Below are 22,374 nucleotides of genomic sequence, written 5' to 3'. Positions count from 1 at the left end.
TATTTGTGCAGGACTTTTGTTATTGTTTGTATCTTTAGCTAAATTGCTCAGGTGTTATTCCAACAATAGATAAGTATTGTATACTATTAAATTAAACAATCCAAGAGAAGAAATCAGCTCTAAGCTTAGCTTTGGCAATGGATTTTTATATGTACTCATTCAGTCTCTGTACCTGTGAAATGATACCTTCTACTCACCAATGTAATTTTTTTTAATTTCATGAAAGAAATGTATTATAGCAGCATTATTTTAAAATTCAAACATTTCTTGAGACTGATGAACACTTGTTTTGTAACTTTTACAAAGTAGTTTCATATAATCCAAAATGAGTTTTAGAATTCATGTTATACATTATATTGTTTGCTTAATGTGATATGTTATTGTTTCTAGGCAAAAACTACTTGTTTTTTGAATATGTACATATGTGACCTTGGACTGTGTGAAAAGTAAATGTGAACAATGGTCACATTTAATACTTTTTTAAAATTGTAAAGTGTGGTTTTTCTTAAAACCTGCGAACAGTTTCTATCTGGTTATTTTTCATTTGAAGAGTTTGGTAGTGGTGGGGGGATAGGATTGAAGGGGAAGTAGGAAAAGGTTATTTTAAAAATGATTAACAAATCTCTGGAAGTAAGGTCAAATAAAATATGTACAATGGCAACAGAATAGAAAACAAAATGGTGAGAGGGAGTCGAGTCGAACAAATACAAACTGTTCATCAACTAGATTCTACTACATTTTCTCTTTTGTAACAGCTTTATTGAGATAATTCATATAAAATTTACCCTTTTAAAGTCCAAAAAAAAAAAAAAAGTAAATAAAGCACAGGGGCAGCCGGTTAGCTCAGGTGGCTAGAGCCCGATGCTCTTAACAATAACGTTGCCGGTTTGATCCCCACATGGGCCACTGTGAGCTGTGCCCTCCACAACTACATTGAAACAACTACCTGACTTGGAGCTGATGGGTCCTAGAAAAACACACTTTAAAAAAAAAAGAGTGAAGCAGATAGCCATCCAAGGCAAGTTTTTAAAAAGACATTAAACCTAAGTAAAATTTCTCTCTCTCACTAATGGCTACAACAAGCGCTATTTAGGTCAGATCCACATGTTTTTGCATTGCAGTCCTCAAGACCAAAATATCTTGTTATTGGAGAAACATCTTAGAGTAGAACTACTCTTATTAATTACATAATTTAGTCTTACTTCAAATATTTAAAGCAAAATAAATTTAAAATTGCAACTAGAAACATAAGATTCACCAAGGAAACTTCTACTCTAAGCACTTTAACTGACATGAGATATTGTTGTACATGAGCTCCTTTTTTTAATAAAGTATTAAGTTTCCCCAAGATAACATCCCATGGGAGCTGGGAAATTTATTTTTAAAGGGTATAACTTTTTTCTTTAATATGCTGCTATAATTCTAGGACAGCAGTCTCTCTCTGGGAAAAAAGAAATGGCATTCAAGTGGTTGCCATCTGTATCGCACCATACCAAATGATAAGAGCAAGCTGGTTTGGAGGCTGAATGACAAATATTATGAATTTCAAACAAATCTAAACGTGCCATTCTTTTCAGCTCTGATGCTCAAGAAATCATTTAAAACATTTGATAACCATGTCATTGCACACCTTGAGAGGTGGTTTGATTTCAGGGATTACAATTACCTGAGAAACACAGAACCATTTGCCTCGCAGAAGCTATTTAGATTTGAAGACCTCTTCATCACAGCCCTGAAACTTCATCTTACATCATCTCCAGACACGAGCTGACTGTATTATGCTTGAAGCAGCAATGGAAGCTGCAGCGCTACCATTACTGCAGGCTTATTTTACTGACAGGTCTTGCAGACAGCATTAGTATGATTGGCTGTGGCATATACTGAAAATTTTGAGAAGAGAGGTTAATTCTTACAGGGAACAGAGTTTTCGGAACAAATGATTTAATGACAGGAAGAAATCAGTCAGCCAGCAAAGCAGCAGGACTGAACAGGTATTCAGCTCTTTAGGGAAACATCGAGCAATGTATCAAGGTCAAGGAAAAGCATGAGATCAATTAGAGTAGATATTTACAGGCACTTAATATTTGATGATGCTGATATTTAAAGAGAAAGGACAAAGAATACATCTTTTCTGGGCGCCATTAATTTATAAATATCCTGCATTTAAAAATAAAGTTTTTCAGAGAAATTATGTCCTTTTATCATATTTCTTTTTTGAAGCATATTTCTTGTTTGATTTGTTTTCAATAATTGAACTACATTAGAGCACACCATTTAAAATGCTTCTTCATTTAACCCCAAAGTAATTAAATCAGCAATAGGCATGTATTATGAATAACTTTATCAATCAATGTCAGCATTTCAAATGTTTGAAATTGTGCAATAATATCCTAGATAATGACTTCAGAAATACAGGGGAGGCATCATGATTTTTAATGTGTATTATGACATTTATGAAATGTTAAGGAGGAAAAAAATGAGAAAGAAAAATGGAAAATGAGCTATTAGAGGCACGCATGTCAATTTCATGAAGTGATTCAAGATTAGCATTTTATTCAGAAAGAGCTAATTTTATTATTATTTTATAATCCTCAGACCAATAGACCAGTCTCCACTTCAGCGATGTTCAGATAACATTTTCTAATATAAGGTTTCTCTCTGCTTAACGTTTATCTATCTGTACAATAATACTTGTAACAATTACAAGTTTCATCTATTTTTACCTCACTTAACGTAATAGCCTCCAAAGATTTCTTGCCTTTAATGGCTTGATTGTTTCTTCCAAGACTTGAGTTATCAAAGTTTTAAACTGCTTCCTGGGATATGTGGGGATAAAATTATTACTGCCATCAAAATCTGCATTCAATTGCAGTGATTTTATTTCAAGTTTTAAAAGAACTAAAACAGCAGTTATCTTATTAGAAGTTCATTGGATATGACTTTATCAAAAAATTGTTTCAGGGTTATTTTATTTTTTTACTAGAAGCCTGATAGATTCATTCTAAAATCCAAAAAGCATAAATCTATACCCTTCCAAATTCTCCAATATATTTGTAAGAAAAAGGTTTTTCATTTTGAATTAGTTTCAACATAAAAATCCTTGACTTAGAAAATTCTCTCCTCTGTCTTTATATACAAGTATATATTGCAAAAATGATGTACAAGGTTATCTTTGCATATATCTTTGCATGTATCATCTTTCTGTACATTCACCTACTCTACTATCTTGACCAGAACTACTCCCCAGGTTTCTTATATTCATCCTCCACCCCGCCCCCCATATTTCCACTGTTAGTCTAGCCCAAGCCAAATAATATCAAGTCCAAACTCTCCCCTTTAGTACTTGAGTTCCTCTGTAATTGGACCCCAGTTTATTTTCAACTTTATCTTTTCCTACTGCCCATCAAGGTCTTTCCACATACAGTTTTTCCCCGAAAATAAGACTGGGTCTTATATTAATTTTTGCTCCAAAACAACATTAGGGTTTATGTTCAGGTGATGTGATCCTGAAAAATCATGTTAGGGTTTATTTTCTGGTTAGGTCTTATTTTCAGGGAAACAAGGTATGTAAACCAGTCTCCATTCACTCTCTTTGTCCTGTTCATTCTTTTGTTTCTTTACTCTAATTTGTAAAAACCCTCTCCCCTTATTCCAACTTCATCCAGTATCACTTAAGAACCAGTGCAAGTCCTATCACCTCTGTGAAATCTTCTGCATACATTTCAGTGAAAATGAATCTCATTTTTAAAAAGAAAATATTCTATTGTAACTCCTGCTGTATTATGCACTTTGGTACTTAATCGTTTTTTTCTCCTCAATGGTATATGTGTCTTGACTTTCTAGAGAGTGTGTGTCTTTGAGGGCAAAGAATATACATCATGTTTCTTTTGTGTTACCCACAATGTTTAGCAAAAAGGGTTATTGGATAAATGACTCACGTTGAGCACAGAAATAGAAAAAAAAAGACGTGATGATGAAAAATATAAACCTCAGTTTCACTTTATTATTTAAGAGATCAAGAAAATGCCTTCCAGACTGAAAATATACTTAATGTACCAAGTTTATAATAATAATAATAATAATAAAATGTACAGAAAATGATACATGCAAAGATGTATGCAAAGATAACCTCATACATCATTTTTACGATATATAATTGTATATAAAGACAGAGGAGAGAATTTTCTAAGACAAGGATTTTTATGTTGAAACTAATTTAACATAAAAAACCTTTTTCTTATAAATATATTGCATCCTGTCGTGACCACATCAAAATTACAAACTACAAAACAATCTTCATTGAAAATTATCTGAAGTTCATCAGTTCTATAACTATGGACATACGGAAGCCATGACAAGACTGGTAGGAGGGACAGAGAGATAGAACGAGCTGGTCCCCATACCCACATGTAGTGGTTAAAAATTGGGAGTGATATATTGGCTGCAGAGGTCCCTTTTGAGGAGTGAGTGTTCTCAGCTCCACACCAGGCTCACCAGCCCAGGGTTTCAGTGCCAGGAAGAGAAGTCCTCACAACTTCTGGCTGTGAAAACCAATACAGATTGTGGCTGAGTGAAACAGAGGGCTGCGGGAGTCTCAGCTGTTCCTCACTATTCACATATACCAGAATCATCTCAGGTGCTCCTTAAAATGCAGATTCCTGAGCATCATGTATAACTCTGAATCAGAAGATCTGATGGCAATGTCAAGGAATAAAATTAAAAGACTAAGACTATCAAACTGGTTATCAAAACAAAACTTAACTATATATCATAATTACAACAACCATCATTGAGAACTGCCTGAAGTCTAGCTGAACAGAAGTCCTGTAACTAAGGATACACAGAAGCCACATTGGGACTGGTAGGAGGGGTGGAAATGCTGAACAGGCTGGTCCCACACCCACATGTAGCAGTTAAAAATCAGGAGGGATATCTCTGATTGGAGATACCCCTTGAGGAGTGCGGGGTCCCAACCTGCACCAGACTTCCCAGCCACGGGTTACAGTGCCTAGAAGTCCCCGTAAGTTTTGGCTGTGAAAACCAGAGGGGAATGTAACTGAGTGAGACAGAGGGCTTCTGGAGACACAGGTGTTCCTCTTAAAGGGACCACACATGGACTTACTCGCTGACAGACTCACTCGCTCTAAGCTCCAGCACTGGGGCAGCAGCTCGAAAGATGCCAGGGGAGGAACTGATTGGTCTGGCTTCCAGACAATGGCTGGAGGGACAGCTTTCTCCCGGACATAGATGCTGACAGGTGCCATTATTACTTTGAGGAGCCCTCCCCCTACTCAGCATACAGAAGGAGGCAGTCACCGTATCTGAGTCACCATCAAACTGGTTAACACCATTCTCCCCACCCTGCTGATTCCCTGAGACCCCAAACCACCCAACTTATAGGCCCACCCAAGACACTTCCATTGGATTTTCCATACAAATTGCCTATCTTGACTCATGCTGTGGACTTTGCTGAAATCTCTCAAAGTTTTACAAACCTCAGCCAAACAGCATCTGGCTTCAGCCTGCCCCATACCTCTTGCTAAGCAGCTCCAAGCCCGACACTAGTGGTAGCCAGCCTCAGTTTGCAGCTGAGCCTCTCCCAGGCACCTCCAAGCCCAGTACAGGTGGAAGAAATCTGCTGATCACTTTGTGGCTCATGCCAGGTGGCCTCAGGCACGGCACAGATGGCAGCTGTACTTGGTGTGCAGCATGGCCCCTTCCAGGAGACCTCAGGGCCTACAAGACCAATGTCCAGATATGGATTGCAGCAAAGAACCACTTAGCCACTTCCACAGAGGAAACACCCAAAGGGCAGACTGGGCAGGCACCAGAGCCCTGCTGAAGAGAATCCTGCACTGTAGGGTCAGCCCCTGCACTTCAGCTCCTCTACTGTGGTCACAGCCAGTCCTCACAACCGATGAGTCTGAGGCTCAATTACTCATACTGACCTGCAAATAGCAACCAAGCCTCAACTACAACGGGAGGGCACAACAACCCACACATGGAACACACCTAGGTGACCCAGCTCAGGTGACCCAGGGAGACTGTGCAACTGGGCCCCACAGGAAACATACTACATAAGGCTACTCTACTAAGACTGGGAGACATAATAGGTGTACCTAATATATAGAAACAAACAGAGGGAGGCAGCCAAAATGGGGAGACAAAGAAATATGTCCCAAAAGAAAGAGCAGAACAAAGCTCCAAAAAAAGAACTAAACAAAATGAAGACAAGCAATCTACCAGATGCAGAGTGGAAAACACTGGTTATAAGGATGCTCAGTGATCTCAGTGAGAACTTCAACAAAGAGATAGGAAACATAAAAATGGAGGTAGAAAACATAAAAAGACCGAGTCAGAAATGAAGAATACAGTAATCCGAATAAAAAATATACTGAAGGGAATCAAAAGTAGATTAGATGAAGCAGAGGTTCAAATCAGCAATTTGGAAGATAAGGTAGCACAAAATACTTAATCAGAAAAGCAAAAAGAAAAAAGAATAAAAAAAAACATGAGGACAGTTTAAGGGGCCTCTGATATAACATCAAGTATACCAACATTGACATCATAGGGGTACCAGAAGGAGGAGAGAAAGAGACAGACAGAGACAGAGACAGAGACAGAGAGAGAGAGAGAGAGAGAGAGAGAGAGAAGAAGAAAGGAATTGGAAACCCATTTGAAGAAATAATAACAGAAATAATAACAGGTGGCTCAAGCGTTTGGAGCTTTGTGCTCCTAATGCCAAAGGCTGCCGGTTCGAATTCCACATGGGCCAGTGGGCTCTCAACCACAAAGTTGCCGGTTTGATTGCTCAACTCCCACAAGGGATGGTGGGCTCCACCCCCTGCAAATAAGATTCAACACGGCACCTTGAGCTGAGCTGCTGCTGAGCTCCCGGATGGCTCAGTTGGTTGGACCGTGTCCTCTCAAACACAAGGTTGCTGGTTCGACTCCTCAACTCCCGCAAGGGATGGTGGGCTGCGCCCCCTGCAACTAACAATGGCAACTGGACCTGGAGCTGAGCTGTACCCTCCACAGCTAAGATTGAAAGGACAACAACTTGACTTGGAAAAAGTCCTGGAAATATACACTGTTCCCCAATAAAGTCCTGTTCCCCTTCTCCAATTAAAAAAAGAAAAAAGAAAAGAAAGAAAGAAAGAATAATGGAAAACTTCCCTAACCTGTTGAAGAAAATAGACATACAAGCCCAGGAAGTGCAGAGAGCCCCAATTAGATAAATCTAAAGAGGCCCACACCAAGACACATCATAATAAAAATGCCAAAGTTTAATGACATACAAAGTATCTTAAAAGCAGCAAGAGAAAAGCAGTTAGTTTTACCTACAAGGGAGCTCCCATAAGACTATTAGCTAATTTCCCAACAGAAACTTTGTAGGACAGAGGGGATTGGCAGGAAATATTCCAAGTGATGAAAAGCAAGGACCTACAACCAAGATTACTCTACCCAGCACAGCTATCATTTAGAATTGAAGGACAGATGAAAAGCAGCCCAGAAAAGGAAACGCTAAAGGAATTCATCACCATGAAAGCAGCATTACAAGAAAAGTTAAAGGGACTTCTTTAAGAAGAAGAAGAAGGAAAAAAATAAAAATATATAAATAATAAAGTGGCAATAACTACATATCTACCAAAAATTAACTTCATTGTAAATGAATTAAATACTCCAATCAAAATACATAAGGTGGCTGAATGAATAAGAAAACAAGACTCTCACGTACTCGTATGCTACCTACAAGAGACTTGCTTCAGATTGAAAGACACACACAGACTGAAAGTAAAGAGATGGAAAAAGATATCTCATGAAAATGGGGGGGAAAAGCTGGGATAGAAATACTTATACCAGACAAAATAGACTTTAAAACAAAGGCTATAACAAGTAACAATGAAGGACCCAGTAATCCCACTTCTGGGTAATTATACAAAGAAACCCAAAACACTACTTTGAAGGGACATGTCTACCCATATGTTTATTGCAGCACTTATTTACAATAGCCAAGATATGGAAGCAACCTAAGTGTCCATCAGTAGATGAATAAATAAAGAAGTGGTACATATATAAAATGGAATATTACTCAGCCACAAAAAAGAATGCAATCTTGCCATCTGGAATAACATGGATGGACACAGGGGTTATTTTGCTGAGAGGAGTAAGTATGACAGAGAAAGACAAATGCCATATGATTTCACTTTTATGTGGACTCTAAAGAACAAAATAAATGAACAAACAGAGAAACAGACTCTTAGATACAGAGAACATTTTGATGTTTGCCAGATGGGAGGGGAGTTGGGGAGATGGGTGAAAAAGGGAAAGGAATTAAGAAGTACAAATTGGAAGTTACACAGTACGCATGGGGATGTAAAGTACAAAATAGGGATTATAGTCAATAATATTGCAATAACTATGTATGGTGTCAGATGGGTATTAGATTTATCATGGTGACCACCTCATGAGTTATATAAATGTCTAATCACTATTTTGTACACCCGAAAGTAATATCATATTGTATGTCAACTGCAATTGAAAAATTAAAAAAATATTTTTAAAAAACCAAGAAGCCTAGAGGAGGAAAGCATCAATATAGCTTTTATCCATTAGTTTTAGCAAGCATTTGTTGAGTACCATTTAGCTGGTAGAATATTATGACGGGTGAAGATTCTAAGATGGCTTCAAGCCTTTGAGATTTCAAAAAAAGAGAAGTGTTTATATTAAGAGAAATTTTATTTTACACTCTGGTCCCTTTAAAAATAAGACTCCAGCCCCCAAAACGTGCTTGGGCCACATAAGAAGGTTGGTGAAACAGACGAACCAAATTTGTGTAATTAGTTCCTGAATTGATCTTCAATTCCATTGTCCTTTTTTTGCCTTTGAATCATTCAGTTTCCAAACTTTTCTGTCTCCACTTCCTTTCCTGCCTCACCTCTCCAACTTCCCAGACTTCAGCTAGTTACTTTCTTTCTAGATGTTGCTTCCTCTCAGACATTTAGATCACATTAGGCAAAGCCTAAGTCATCTTTCCTTTTCTGGTTTGCGCTGGGAAAAACTGGCTTGGAGAAAAATTAGGAGGTTTAGGAAGAAAAACAATTGGGGTAGAGGAAAGATGATCGATTTGACTGTGATTCTATTGATTTTGTAACGATAGTGGAATTCATGTTCATATGCATGATTCCTGATAGACAGCTGGAAATATCAAATTACAAATTAAGTCTGAAATGCAGATTTGGGAGTCCACCAATGGTAATTTCAGGTCTCCCAGAGGCACTAAAGAGTACTCGCTTCTCCTTACTCCAGAATGGGCATCAGTAGTGAGGAGAGAGGTCTAAGGTATCACTCAAGGTCAACTAATATCAATGTGTTGAGTCTTATCTCATACATCCTTGCAACAACTCTGTAAATTAGAAAGGTGAGGCAGATTATATACAATTTCTCATTAAGATTTTTTTATTTGATTCACTTTAAGATCTCTCTATATATTTATCCCAGACTGACTTCTTCTCAGGCGCTATGCACATAGATCAATCCTTATTTTCTTGGCTGATCTAATTATTCCTAAAATTAGCTGATTCTTCTGTCTTTCTTATCAGCATGTGCAGTCTTGCTCACACAAATAACTGTGATTAGAAAAACTGCATATGTTAAAAGAAGCTTGAGGAAATTTGGTCTATAACACACAGATCCTCTATTCAGTTAAAAATAAAGCAAATACGTAAGGAAAAGCACTAAGGAGAAAAAGGCTTGTTATTCTTTGAGGGATGTGTTTTTAAACCATTGATAACTATGCCTGGAAAAATAATAGACTGAAAAAATCAGCCTTTTTATTCTTTATGTACTAATTTTCTACTGAACATACCACACTGTTTGAGTTCTTTTAAAACAAAATCACTTTTGTATATATCATCAAGCGTAGCCATAAGTATAAGTTCCAGAGGATGGCCAAACATTCAGTAACTATAAGGCATGGGTGGGAAATTAGAAATACAGAAGACTCCTATTCACTCCTGTGGATCACCAGATCATAAGTTAAAAGGAATTTGAAAAAAAAAAAAAACACATTGATTTTGGCACCTTTGTTTTAAAGAAGTAACCATAACTTAGAAAGATTGTGAAAAGCTTAAGATCATATACTGAGAAAATGGCAGAGTTCAGTTTTGAATCAAGTTCTCCTGACTTCAAGTTCAGTACTCATTCCACTGCACCACACTGCTTGTAATCCCCATACCTTGACTAAGTGAATGAATCCAAAATAATTATTGAGTTCCTACTATGTACTTACCAATGTGACATGAGTTATACGGAAAACTAAAGTTTTAAAAAGTTTTAGACATCGACCCTGTTGCGAGGAGCTTTAAAATTTATGTAAGGTTAGCATAGAAGGAGAAGTTAACAAGTAGTATCAGAACTCATGTATAATCAACTGTTCGATGGCAGCAGGGTGTTAACTAGGGAAGAGAAAGGGGTAGAAATTAGATACGAAGGTCTGACAATTAAGTTCGAGAACTTGTTGCAACGATGTGGCTAACCTTTTTTGACATCAGAGGGATTATTCATTATGAATTTGTACCAACTGGAAAAACAGTTAACCAAGTTTACTATTTGGAAGTGCTGAAAAGGCTGCATGAAAAAGTTAGACGACCTGAACTCTTTGCCTACAATTCATGGCTCTTGCATCACGACAATGCACCAGCTCACACGGCACTGTCCGTGAGGGAGTTTCTAGCCAGTAAACAAATAACTGTATTGGAACATCCTCCATACTCACCGGATCTGGCCCCCAATGACTTCCTTCTTTATCCAAAGATAAAGGAAATATTGAAAGAAAGACATTTTCATGATATTCAGGACATCAAGGGTAATATGATGACAGCTCTGACGGCCATTCCAGAAAAAGAGTTCCAAAATTGCTTTGAAGGGTGGACTAGGCACTACTGTCAGGCACAGCTTCCCAAGGGGAGTACTTCGAAGGTGACCATAGTGATATTCAGCAATGAGGCATGTAGCACTTTTTCTAGGATGAGTTCACTAACTTAATTGTCTGACCTCGTAGAGCAGGAGTAGGGAAGCATCTACTGTTATGGCTCCAAAGCAACTAGACATATTTCTGCAGAGCCATTCTTTGACAAGGCCATGTGTCATCACCAATATACCAGGAACAAGAAGACACTCTATATTCACTTGTCTCACAGGGTACATATGGAAAAACTGATGAGAATTAAAGTTTGCAAAGGAATGTTAACTCCTTGCCCCCCGACCCCCAAATAAGCTGTGTTCACTCTTACTGTGAAATTATTAAAATTCCTGCCAAAGTATTAAAAAGTAGTTTCTTCAACTTTAAAATTTTAGATCTCACTAACATATGCTATATGTTAGAGTCTCCTTTTTTGTGGCAAATAACACATAGCTCCAGAAAACCATCAAGTAAAGTTTGAACAGAAGTCCTCATTGAGGGGGAAGCATTCAGCGCCCTAAATTGCTTTAAATTAGTAGTTACTACAAAAAGGCTAAGACAAAAATGTATACTTAGCAAATGATTTGAGGCAATCAAAAGAGAAAAAGAAAAAGTAGGCAAGTAGTATTACTGTTTGGTTTTACTCATGTAACATAAAATTGTTACACTGCAGATATTAAACCCACAAACGTATATAACCTGCTTCAAGGAAAAATTACATCAGTTTTGAAGAACTTTAAAATGCATTTTTCATTGCCATTGAATCGTTTTTTAGTATAAATATACCTTTTTCGGTTTTTACTTTTCCTATATGTTTTGTTCACTGCTGTGTTCCCCGAGGGCCATAAATATGCTGGCACACAGTAGGCACTCTATAAATATTAGTTTAATTTTTCTATATCAGGCTTTTTTCTCTAACTGTATTAACATTTAATCTTGATTGTTGCTTAGGCCACAAGGACCATACAAAGAGACTAACAGCAATTTGAAAACATACTTTCAAAGTCATTGCATAAACAATGCTAAAATTAGATACAATCCTGTGGGAAAAAAGCCATTTCTCTTCTTCCTGTGGAAAAAATAGGAATTAAAACCGGCAAGATCTTTCAGAGCCTCAGTGTGGATGAGAGTAACAAAAAGAAAGAAAGAAAGAGAGAGAGAGAGAGACAGCCAGACAGAAAGAAAGAAAGGGCAAGTCAGCATGAAACAGAATAAGAGGATCAAGAACCATTTTCATCACTAACCCCCAGGAAAAAGTGAATAAACAGAACAACAAAAAAGGTAAATACTGTTCCCCAACAACAGAAAACTGAAATTGTATGAGGTGGTTGCCAGCTGATATCCCTCCTTGGCTTGAAACAAATTAGAGGCAAAGGAGTTGAATTAAGAATGCTGAGGGGGTCAGATAGACCGGGATGTGTACTCCAGTTCTGTACCATAACAGATGCGAGACTTTCAGGGTACTGAGACATTGGAGACGGTATCAGTAAATAGCAGCACTCAGTAAGTATAACCTCTTCAGCTTCTTCAGTTATAATTAGGATTTAGATTGTAGACAAGTGTGCTGTCGTTAGTCCTGATCAGGCAATTTTCCTGCCTGAAACAAATACCCACACCATAGGCACTAGGAATATGCCAGTAAAACCTTGTTAGAATCATTTTAAGCAAAACTTTTATCACACTAATAATATCCCTAAAGTCAGTGCAAATAAAAATTGTTGCTAACGTGCAATCAATTGTTCAAAAACTAAACATGAAATGAGTGCCTAGTGTGTTCCTAATGCTTTGCAAGACCCTAAAGATACCACAATGAGTAAGGTTTAATCCTTATCCTTAAGCAGCAATTGTTCGGTGGGAGAAGACTCTTATAAACATTCATAAAAGGGTAATGAGGAGGTCCACTGTGTTAAACTCAATGTGTCATTTAGCAGAAAAAAACGTGAGATCAGAAATGGGACTAAATATCCTTGGTCCCACTTCTCACGGTCCTGCTAACCACAATTGTTGATGTCAAGTAGGTCCTCACTAAAATGCTGTCCATCTAAACTCACTGAAAACAATCACAGTTTGGAAAACAGAACAGAGTTCATACATCCAAATAATAAACTCAATCACTCTTTAAAAAACTGAAAGTAAGAGCGAACATAAAATTAATATTTTTATAGAGTATACAATTCACAAAGGACCTTACTTTATACAATCTCATTTGACTCTCATAAATCCACGAGTTAAACAGCCATTCTTTGGCACATTTCATAGGTAAGGAAACAGGTGTCAAAAAATGAGTGAGGCGATTGACTCAATATGACACACGGGGGGAAAAACAACTGGTGCTCTCAAGGATCAGAAAAAGAAAAGGAGATGGCCAAAAGATAGAAATCAAATGGGATCAAATTAAAGAAAGGAACTGGCAGAGGAGATGGGAGGGACAGGGAGAGGGAGAGGGAGAGGGGGAGTGAGAAGGAGAGGAAAGAAGCAAGCCACAGCCCAAAGGTGCACAGGTGGGGCTCCTCATAAGTGAGTAGAGCTTCAGGAGTGCTTCTAGAACAATGATTACAGAGAACATGGGTAACCAAATGACAATAGGTTTTCCCCCTACAGAAGAAGCAGCCAGGATGTTTGACCCCATGGTGTCACCTCTACAGTGATCTTGAGCCAGACAAAGTTGCCTATACTTCCTGTCTCCATTTCCTCTCGTACATGCTCTTGGGACTGCTCTAATCAGCTTCTAATCCTCCCATCAACTCTACCAACATTGCTCCCATCAAAATGACTAATGAATTCCCAATTGCTAAATCCAAGGGTTAATTCTCAGTCCTCATCTTACTTGGCCTAAACTATGCTCTAAATGCTTGAGTCCCACCCACCTCGCCCCCCAATTCATATGTTGAAATCCTAATGCCTGATATGATGGTATTAGGAAGTGGGGCCTTTGGAAGGTGCTTAGGTCATGAGAGTGGAGACCTCACGAATGGGATTAGTTCTCTTATAAAAATAGGCTCCACAGAGCTCCCTAGAATTTCCACTTTGTGAGGACACAGCAAGAAGTTGGCAGTTGTGATCTGCAAGAGGGCTCTATAAAAAATAATATAAGCAGAGCCACTTTATTAAAATGAAGCCAGAGCTTCCATTCCAGAGGAACTACCTTGTACTTCTCAAAGTTTTGGAATGTTAAAACAGGGCAAAATAACCTTTGGACTGGGCCTAAAGCAACATTGTGTCCCAAAGAACTGTTTGCAAGGATAGATAACAAGAAAGTAGATATTATAAATACTGGATAGATGTCTTCCAGACTGAAAATTAAAAACATTGTTTAGAATTAAAATCATTGTCAGCTTATCTGTACCAACAGAAATGCCTTCCTTCTATTGGTATAATTGTTCCCCCTTCCCTTTGTCTCCAAATCAGAACATCATTTGGGTTTCTGCCTGAATCAGTGCTTCCAGAATAGCTATTCTTTTTTTTTTTTTTCCCTTCATATGAATGCTTGTTGCCTCTCGCTCTCACTCTGGCCTTTTATTTTTAGGTTAACAGCTCTCACCAACCACGCTGGCCCTCTGGTCTCGAACTTCCAATCTCCAGAATTGTGACAAATAAATTTCTGTTGTTTTTAAGCCACCCAGTCTGTGGTATTTTGTTATAGTACACAACCTATTAGAAGGATTGAACACAAAAACTGACATCTCTTCTTGCATACCTAAGAGACAGTTCAAACTCAACCTACTCAAATATGTACTGATCGTCTCCCCAAACCTACTTTACCTGCAGCCTGATTCATCTCAGCCGATGGCAATTTCATCCTTTTCAGGCCAAACACCTTGAAGTTATTGCTTTTTAAATTCTTTATTGAAATAAATGTATATATTGGAAGTCTAATGCTTCAAGAATTTTCACAAATTGAACAAATACATGTAACCAGCCCAAAATTAAGAAACAGAACTTTAACAATATCCCTGAAGCCTTGTTCCTTAGACTGCCCCCTTTTAGTCACCCTTTTAGTTCTCCCTCAGTTAAACTAATATGTCTCTCAGAATGCAATACAGGCGAACACCAAGGAAGAAAAGATAGGAGACACAAAGTATATGTATTCAGAAGTTCCAGCATTCATCTACTCTCAACAACAAATGAAAAAGAAAAGATAAAAAGGATGGGTAGGAAGGAATGGACAAAGCAATAATAGAAGAAAATTTCCCAGGACTAAAGAAAGACATGAGATTTAAAAGGCCCATCAGGTGTCATGCATGATGTATGAAGAAACACCCATACCAAGACATACTGTGGTAAAATTTCAGGTAAAAAAAAACAAAAACTCTTAACAGCATCCAGAGAGTAAAACATTGTCCTAAAGGAGCAAGAATCAATGACATCTGAATCGATGACATCAGTGACATCTGAATCAATGAAATCTCAATTGTCATAGGTAATATTGTGAAGAAAGAACATAAGACAATATTAAAAATTAGAAAATAAGATTTTCTTGAAAGTTCCTGATCATCCTTATATTTGTGTATATTATGGGGGAAAAATATTAAAATGGCTACAGTCCGTAGCAAAAAATTGTCCACAATCCCATCACCTAACCAAGTTACTCTTTTCACTTAGTCATGTTTCATTCTAGTCCTTGTTTATATGCATATTCAAAATTTACATATTTGCAACAGTATTAAAGGTAGAAATTATATTCTACAGGCTTACTTTATAATATAGCATGGGAATTGTTCTATTTGGTAGCCTTTCTTTGTTTCTTATCTTCCCCCATTTCTTCTCTTTCCCAATACCTCCCTCACCTACTCATGGTAACATTACCACTTCTTCTGTTGTTTGTTTGTTTGTTTGTTTGCTTGCTTGTTTCAAAATTTCTCAACACTTCTCCATATTTTCTCTACTTCTTAAAAAACTGGAATCAGCCTGTCAAACTCCATAACAAATTTCTGTTAGGTTTTAATTGGAACTGCGTAGGACTTACAGATTAATTTGATGAGAACTGCCACCTTTAGAAAATTGAGTTTTTCCGTCTGGGAACACAGCACATCTCTCCATTCATTCAAGCTGCCTTTTGTGTGAAGAAACTACTAGTGTCACTGTCACAGACATTTGGGAAGATAATTTGGCCAAGTTTATTACAGTAAAAATGCACACATCCTATGGCCCAGCAATTCCTTCTTATCAACTCTGGAGAAATATCCATATTCAGACATATCCTACAGTGTTCGTAATAGTAGCAAAATATATATAATAATAATAATCTAAATGTTCATCGATAGGGAAATGAGTAAAAAGCATATTGCTGACAACCTACTGAATGGGCAAAGATATTTGCAAATTAAATATTCAGCAAGGGGTTAATACCCAATATATGTAAAGAAATCATGCAACCCAACACACACACACACACACACACACACACACACACACACACACATACACAAAACCAATCTGATTAAAAATTGGGGAGAGGAACTCAACAGAAATTTCTCCAAAGATAACATCTCCAGATGGCCAACAGACATATGAAAAGATGCTCAACATCACTAATTATCAAGGAAATGCAAAGCAAAACCACAATGAGATAACGCCTCGCACCTATCAGAATAGCTATTATCAACAAGTCAACAAATAACAAGTATTGGAGAAGATATGAAGAAAAGGGAATTCTCATATACTGTTGGTAGGAATGTAAATTGGTACAGCCACTACGGAAAACAGTACGGAAGGTCCTCAAAAAATTAAAAATAGAACTATTATACAACCCAGGAATATCACTTATGGGTTTTTATCTGAAGAAAACAAAAATACTAACTCAAAAAAAAAATCTTTATACCATGTTCATTGCAGCATTATTTACAATACCCAAGACCCTGAAGCAACCTACGTGTCCATCGATAGATGAGGAGATAAAGAAGATGTGATATATATATATATATGATATATATATTATATATATCATATATTTATATATATGTTTATATATAAATATACATTTACATATATTTATATATATGTTTATATATAAATATACATTTACATATATTTATATATATATTTATATATCATATATATTAGGTTGGTGCAAAAGTAATTGCGGTTTAAAAGGTTTAAAATAATTGCAAAAACCACAATTACTTTTCCAATAACCAAATATATAATATATATATATATATATATATATATATATATATATATATATATATATAAAATGGAATATTACTTAGCCACAGAAAATAATGAAATCTTGCCATTTGCAACAACATGGAGGGACCTAGAAGGTATTATGCTAAGTGAAATAAATCAGACAGAAAAAGACAAATACTGTTGCTATCACTTACATGTGGAATTTAAAAAAAAAAATTAAGAAGGAGTCAGTTTTCAGCTTTTTCCTGACGTTCATCCTCCTTTGGGTCTCGTTCTCTGGCTTTCCTCACAGTATGGCCCCCAAACGCCAGTCTTCACTCCCACCTCAAACGAAGAAACCAAGACTGCCTCCTGCCCCCAAGCCGGAGAAGACATCGACCTCTCTGGACTTGCCGAAGGGAGAAAAAGAACAGCAAGAAGCAATTGAACATATTGATGAAGTACAAAATGAAATAGACAGACTTAATGAACAAGCCAGTGAGGAGATTTTGAAAGTAGAACAGAAATATAACAAACTCCGCCAACCATTTTTTCAGAAGAGGTCCGAATTGATCGCCAAAATCCCAAATTTTTGGGTAACAACATTTGTCAACCATCCACAAGTGTCTGCACTGCTTGGGGAAGAAGATGAAGAAGCGCTGCATTATTTGACAAGAGTTGAAGTGACAGAATTTGAAGATATAAAATCAGGTTACAGAATAGATTTTTATTTTGATGAAAATCCTTACTTCGAAAATAAAGTTCTCTCCAAAGAATTTCATCTGAATGAGAGTGGTGATCCATCTTCAAAGTCCACTGAAATCAAATGGAAATCTGGAAAGGATTTGACGAAACGTTCAAGTCAAACACAGAATAAAGCCAGCAGGAAGAGACAGCATGAGGAACCAGAGAGCTTCTTTACCTGGTTTACTGACCATTCTGATGCAGGTGCAGACGAGTTAGGAGAAGTCATCAAAGATGATATTTGGCCAAATCCGCTACAATACTACTTGGTTCCTGACATGGATGATGAAGAAGGGGAAGGAGAAGAAGATGATGATGATGATGAAGAAGAAGAAGGGTTGGAAGATATTGATGAAGAAGGGGATGAGGATGAAGGTGAAGAAGATGAAGATGATGATGAGGGGGAGGAAGGAGAGGAAGATGAAGGAGAAGATGACTAATGGAACATTGATGGATTCCAACCTTTTTTAATTTTCTCCAGTCCCTGGGAGCAAGTTGCAGTCTTTTTTTTTTTTCCTCTTGTGCTCAGTCGCCCTGTTTTTGAGGTCTCTTTTCTCTCTTTTACACCATGGTTCTCACCTTATTTTGGGGGAAATAATTTCAGCAGAATACATTGGGAAAAGAATCTCTGCCCCTTTCTGTTCCAAATTCATTTTTATCCCTTCCTGTCGCAACAAAAACTTTATGGAATCAACACCACCGTGCTCTGTGGGAAAAAAGAAAAACCTTCTGCTCCCTTAGCTCTGCTGGAAGCTGGAGGGTGCTAGGCCCCTGTGTAGTAGTGCATAGAATTCTAGCTTTTTTCCTCCTTTCTCTGTATATTGGGCTCAGAGATTACACTGTGTCTCTATGTGAATATGGACAGTTAGCATTTACCAACATGTACCTGTCTACTTTCTCTTGTTTAAAAAAAGAAAAAAAAAAACAAAAAAAATGGGGTTATAGAAGGTCAGCAAAGGGTGGGTTTGAGATGTTTGGGTGGGTTAAGTGGGCATTTTGACAACATGGCTTCTCCTTTGGCATGTTTAATTGTGATGTTTAACGGACATCCTTGCAGTTTAAGATGACACTTTTAAAATAAAATTTTCTCCTAATGATGACTTGAGCCCTGCCACTCGATGGGAGAATCAGCAGAAGCTGTAGGATCTTATTCGGAATTGACATCCTCTATTGTAATTTTGTTCCTCTTTATTTTTAAATTTTCTTTTTGTTTCACTGGAAAGGAAAGATGATGCTCAGTTTTAAACGTTAAAAGTGTACAAGTTGCTTTGTTACAATAAAACTAAATGTGTAAAAAAAAAAAAAAAAAAAAAAAAATTAAGAAGGAACGATCCTAGAGTAGATAAGCACTGTGCTTGCCTTATCCTGTGAACACATCAAAATTACAACTAAATTATAGCACAATCAACCTGTAGAACCATTTGAAGTCTAGCTGAACAGAGGTTTTATAACTAAGGATATAACAAAGAAGCCACAATGCGACTGGTAGGAGGGGCGGAGACACGAAATGGGCTGGTCCCTCACCCACATGTGGTGGTTGACAATCAAGAGAGATATCTCAACCACAGAGGTTCCCCACAAAGGAGTGAAGGACCCCAGACCCCCATACCAGTCTCCCCGCCCGGTGTACTGGGATGGGAAGAGGAGCCCCCACAAGTTCTGGCTGTAAAAAACTGGGGATTCCAACCATTCGGGTGGGACAGAAGGCAGCGGGAAACCCAGATGACCTCTTAAAGGGCCTGTTCAGACACTCACCCTGGGTTCCAGTGGAGGGACAGTGATTCTGGTGCGTTGGAGACATATGGGGAGAGGCTGAGTTGTGTAACTTCAGGGCGAGGAATGGAGTGACAGTCCCCATTCTCCCTACATGGAGCTGGCTTCCTGTGCAGCCAGCAGGCGGACGCCATCTTTCCTGTGTTGAGCCCGCCCCCCACAGGCCAAATCCGACTCTGATTGGCCTGGTGAGCTCCGCTGCTCCGCCTTACTGACTCACCAAGACTCTGCCTCACCTAACATGCCTACAGGAGGAGGCTTTATCAGCTGCTGAACCTTATGGAAGCCAACAGGTGGCAGCAGGCCTTGGAATATCCTGCCTTTTTGCAGAGCTACCTCAGACCCAGTACTGGTGGCAGCCGTCCTCAGTTTGCAGCAGGGCCTCTCCTACGTGCCTCCAGTTCCACCACAGGCAGTGACAAACCACGGATCACTTTGTAGCTCCTACCAGATAGTCCTCGGCCAGTCACAGGCAGTGGATGACCTGGGCCTGCACCGGAGCCCCTCCCAAGAGGCCCCAGAACCAACATACTTGGAGGTTGGCTTCAGACTAGAGCAGAGCACTACCCAACTAGCCCCACAAGTGGCACACACAAACGGTGGTCTCAACAGGAACCAGAGCCTGATGGGGCAAATTCTGGTGTGTGGGGTAAGCCCCTCTGCCCCCACCCCCGCACAGCAGCCCATAAGCTATAGGTGTGGCCAAACCTGACAGTCAGCCTGGGTCAATACCACCCACAGACATGCCAACAGCAATCAAGTCTCAATTACAAAAGGAGGGCACACACGATACACACAAGGCACACTCCTGGAGCACCTGGCTCAGGTGACCAGGGAGTCTGTGCCACTGGGCCCCATACAGATACGTGGAAAAAAATGAAATTGGACCACTTTCTTACACCATATACAAAAATAAACTCAAAATAGATCAAAGTCTTAAATGTGAGACCCAAAACCATTTAACTCCTAGGAGAAAATATAGGCAATAAACTATCTGACATTGCTCTTAGTGGTATTTTTTCTGCTCTATCTCATCAGGCAAGGGAAACAAAAGAAAAAATAAACAAATGGGACCACATCAAACTAAAACATTTTGCACAGCAAAAGGAACCATCAACAAAACGAAAAGTGCCTACTGAATGGGAGAAGATATGCTCCAATGATACATCTGATAAGGGGTTAATATCTAAATTTTATAAAAAAAAAAAACATACAAGTCAACACCAAAAATACAAACAATCCAATTGAAAAATAGGCGAAGGACCTGAATAGACATTTCTCCAAAGAGGATATACAGACAGCCAATAGACATATGAAACAATGCTCAATGTCACTAATCATCAGGGAAATGCAAATTAAAACCACAAGATATCCCCTCACACCTGTCAGAATGACTAACATCAATAAATCAAAAAACAACAAGTGTTGGTGAAGATGTTGAGAAAAGGGAATACTTGTGTATTGTTGGTGGAATTGCAATTTGGTGCAGCCACTATGGAAAACAGTTTGGAAGTTCCCCAAAATTGAAAAGTAGAACTACCTTATGACCAAGCATTTCCACTTCTGGGCATGTATCTGAAGAAATCCAAAACAGTAATTTGAAAAGATATATGTACCCATATATTCATTATAGCATTATTTACAATAGCCAATATGGAAGCAACCTAACTGCCCATGAATAGATGATTGAAGAAAGAAAAATTGATACACATATACAATGTAATATTATTCTGCCATAAAGAAGAATGAAATCTTACCATTTGCGACAACATGGATGGACCTAGAAGGTTTTATGCTAAGTGAAATAAGTTAGACAGAGAAAGACAAATGCCATATGATCTCACTTATATGTGGAATCTAAAGAACAAAACAAATGAACAAACAAAATAGAAACAGACTCAGATACAGAGAACAAAGTGATGGTTGCCAGATGGGATGGGCATTGGGGAACTGGGTGAAAAGGTGAAGGGATTAAGAAGTATAAATTTGTAGTTGCAAAAATAGTCACAGCGATGTAAAGTACAGCATAGGGAATATAATCAATAATATTGTAATTATATATAGTGTCAGGTGCATACTTAACTAACTGTGGGAAAACACTTCATAAATCATATAAATGTCTAACCACTATGTTGTACACCTGAAACTAATATAAAATAATATTCAATGTCAACTGTAATTAAAAAATTTAAAAAATTAATAAATAAAAATAAGTACAATTTAGGGGGATGGGGAAGAAGGTGAAAGGACTAGAAAATACAAATTGGTACTCACAAAATAGTCATGGGGATGTGAAATACAGCATGGGAAATATAATCAATAATGTTGTAAAGATTATGTAGGGTGTCTGATGGGCACTGGACTTATGGGGGATCACTTGATAGATTATATAAATGCCTAACCACTGTGCTGTACAGCTGAAACTAATATAACATAATATTGAATCTCAACTATAATTAAATATATATATATGGTCATGGGATGTGGAGCGCAGCATAGGGAATATAGTCAATGGTCTTGTAATAGCTATGTATGGTGTCAGAAGGGTAGTAGACTTGTTGGGGTTATCACTTTGTGAGGGGTGTAAATGTCTACATTATGTTGTTGTATACACCTGAAACTACTGAAAAAAAGAATAAAGAAAAAGAAACAAAGAAGTACAATTTAGAAACAAAATTTTAAAAGCTCAAGTGGTTTGAGGTGCTCATTCTCATCTGGTCTGCCCAAGACCCCGTGAGTGCAAACCCTAGTCCTACAACAAGCCCTGTTTCTTCTCTAACAAG

At 37.9% G+C, this 22,374-nt stretch overlaps 1 protein-coding gene across 1 annotated transcript; it reads left to right on the top strand.

Moving 5' to 3' along the window:
• The first annotated feature begins 17,358 nt into the window (after positions 1 to 17,358).
• On the top strand, positions 17,359 to 18,742 carry LOC117037214 (protein SET). Its single transcript, XM_033133415.1, has one exon. The coding sequence runs from the start codon at positions 17,389 to 17,391 to the stop codon at positions 18,256 to 18,258; it is 870 nt and encodes a 289-aa protein (XP_032989306.1). The 5' UTR covers positions 17,359 to 17,388; the 3' UTR covers positions 18,259 to 18,742.
• Positions 18,743 to 22,374: the final 3,632 nt, after the last annotated feature.

Source organism: Rhinolophus ferrumequinum, chromosome X (genome assembly GCF_004115265.2).
Source record: "Rhinolophus ferrumequinum isolate MPI-CBG mRhiFer1 chromosome X, mRhiFer1_v1.p, whole genome shotgun sequence".
Lineage (NCBI taxonomy): Eukaryota > Metazoa > Chordata > Mammalia > Chiroptera > Rhinolophidae > Rhinolophus > Rhinolophus ferrumequinum.
This window is presented reverse-complemented; position numbering and strand designations above follow the sequence as displayed.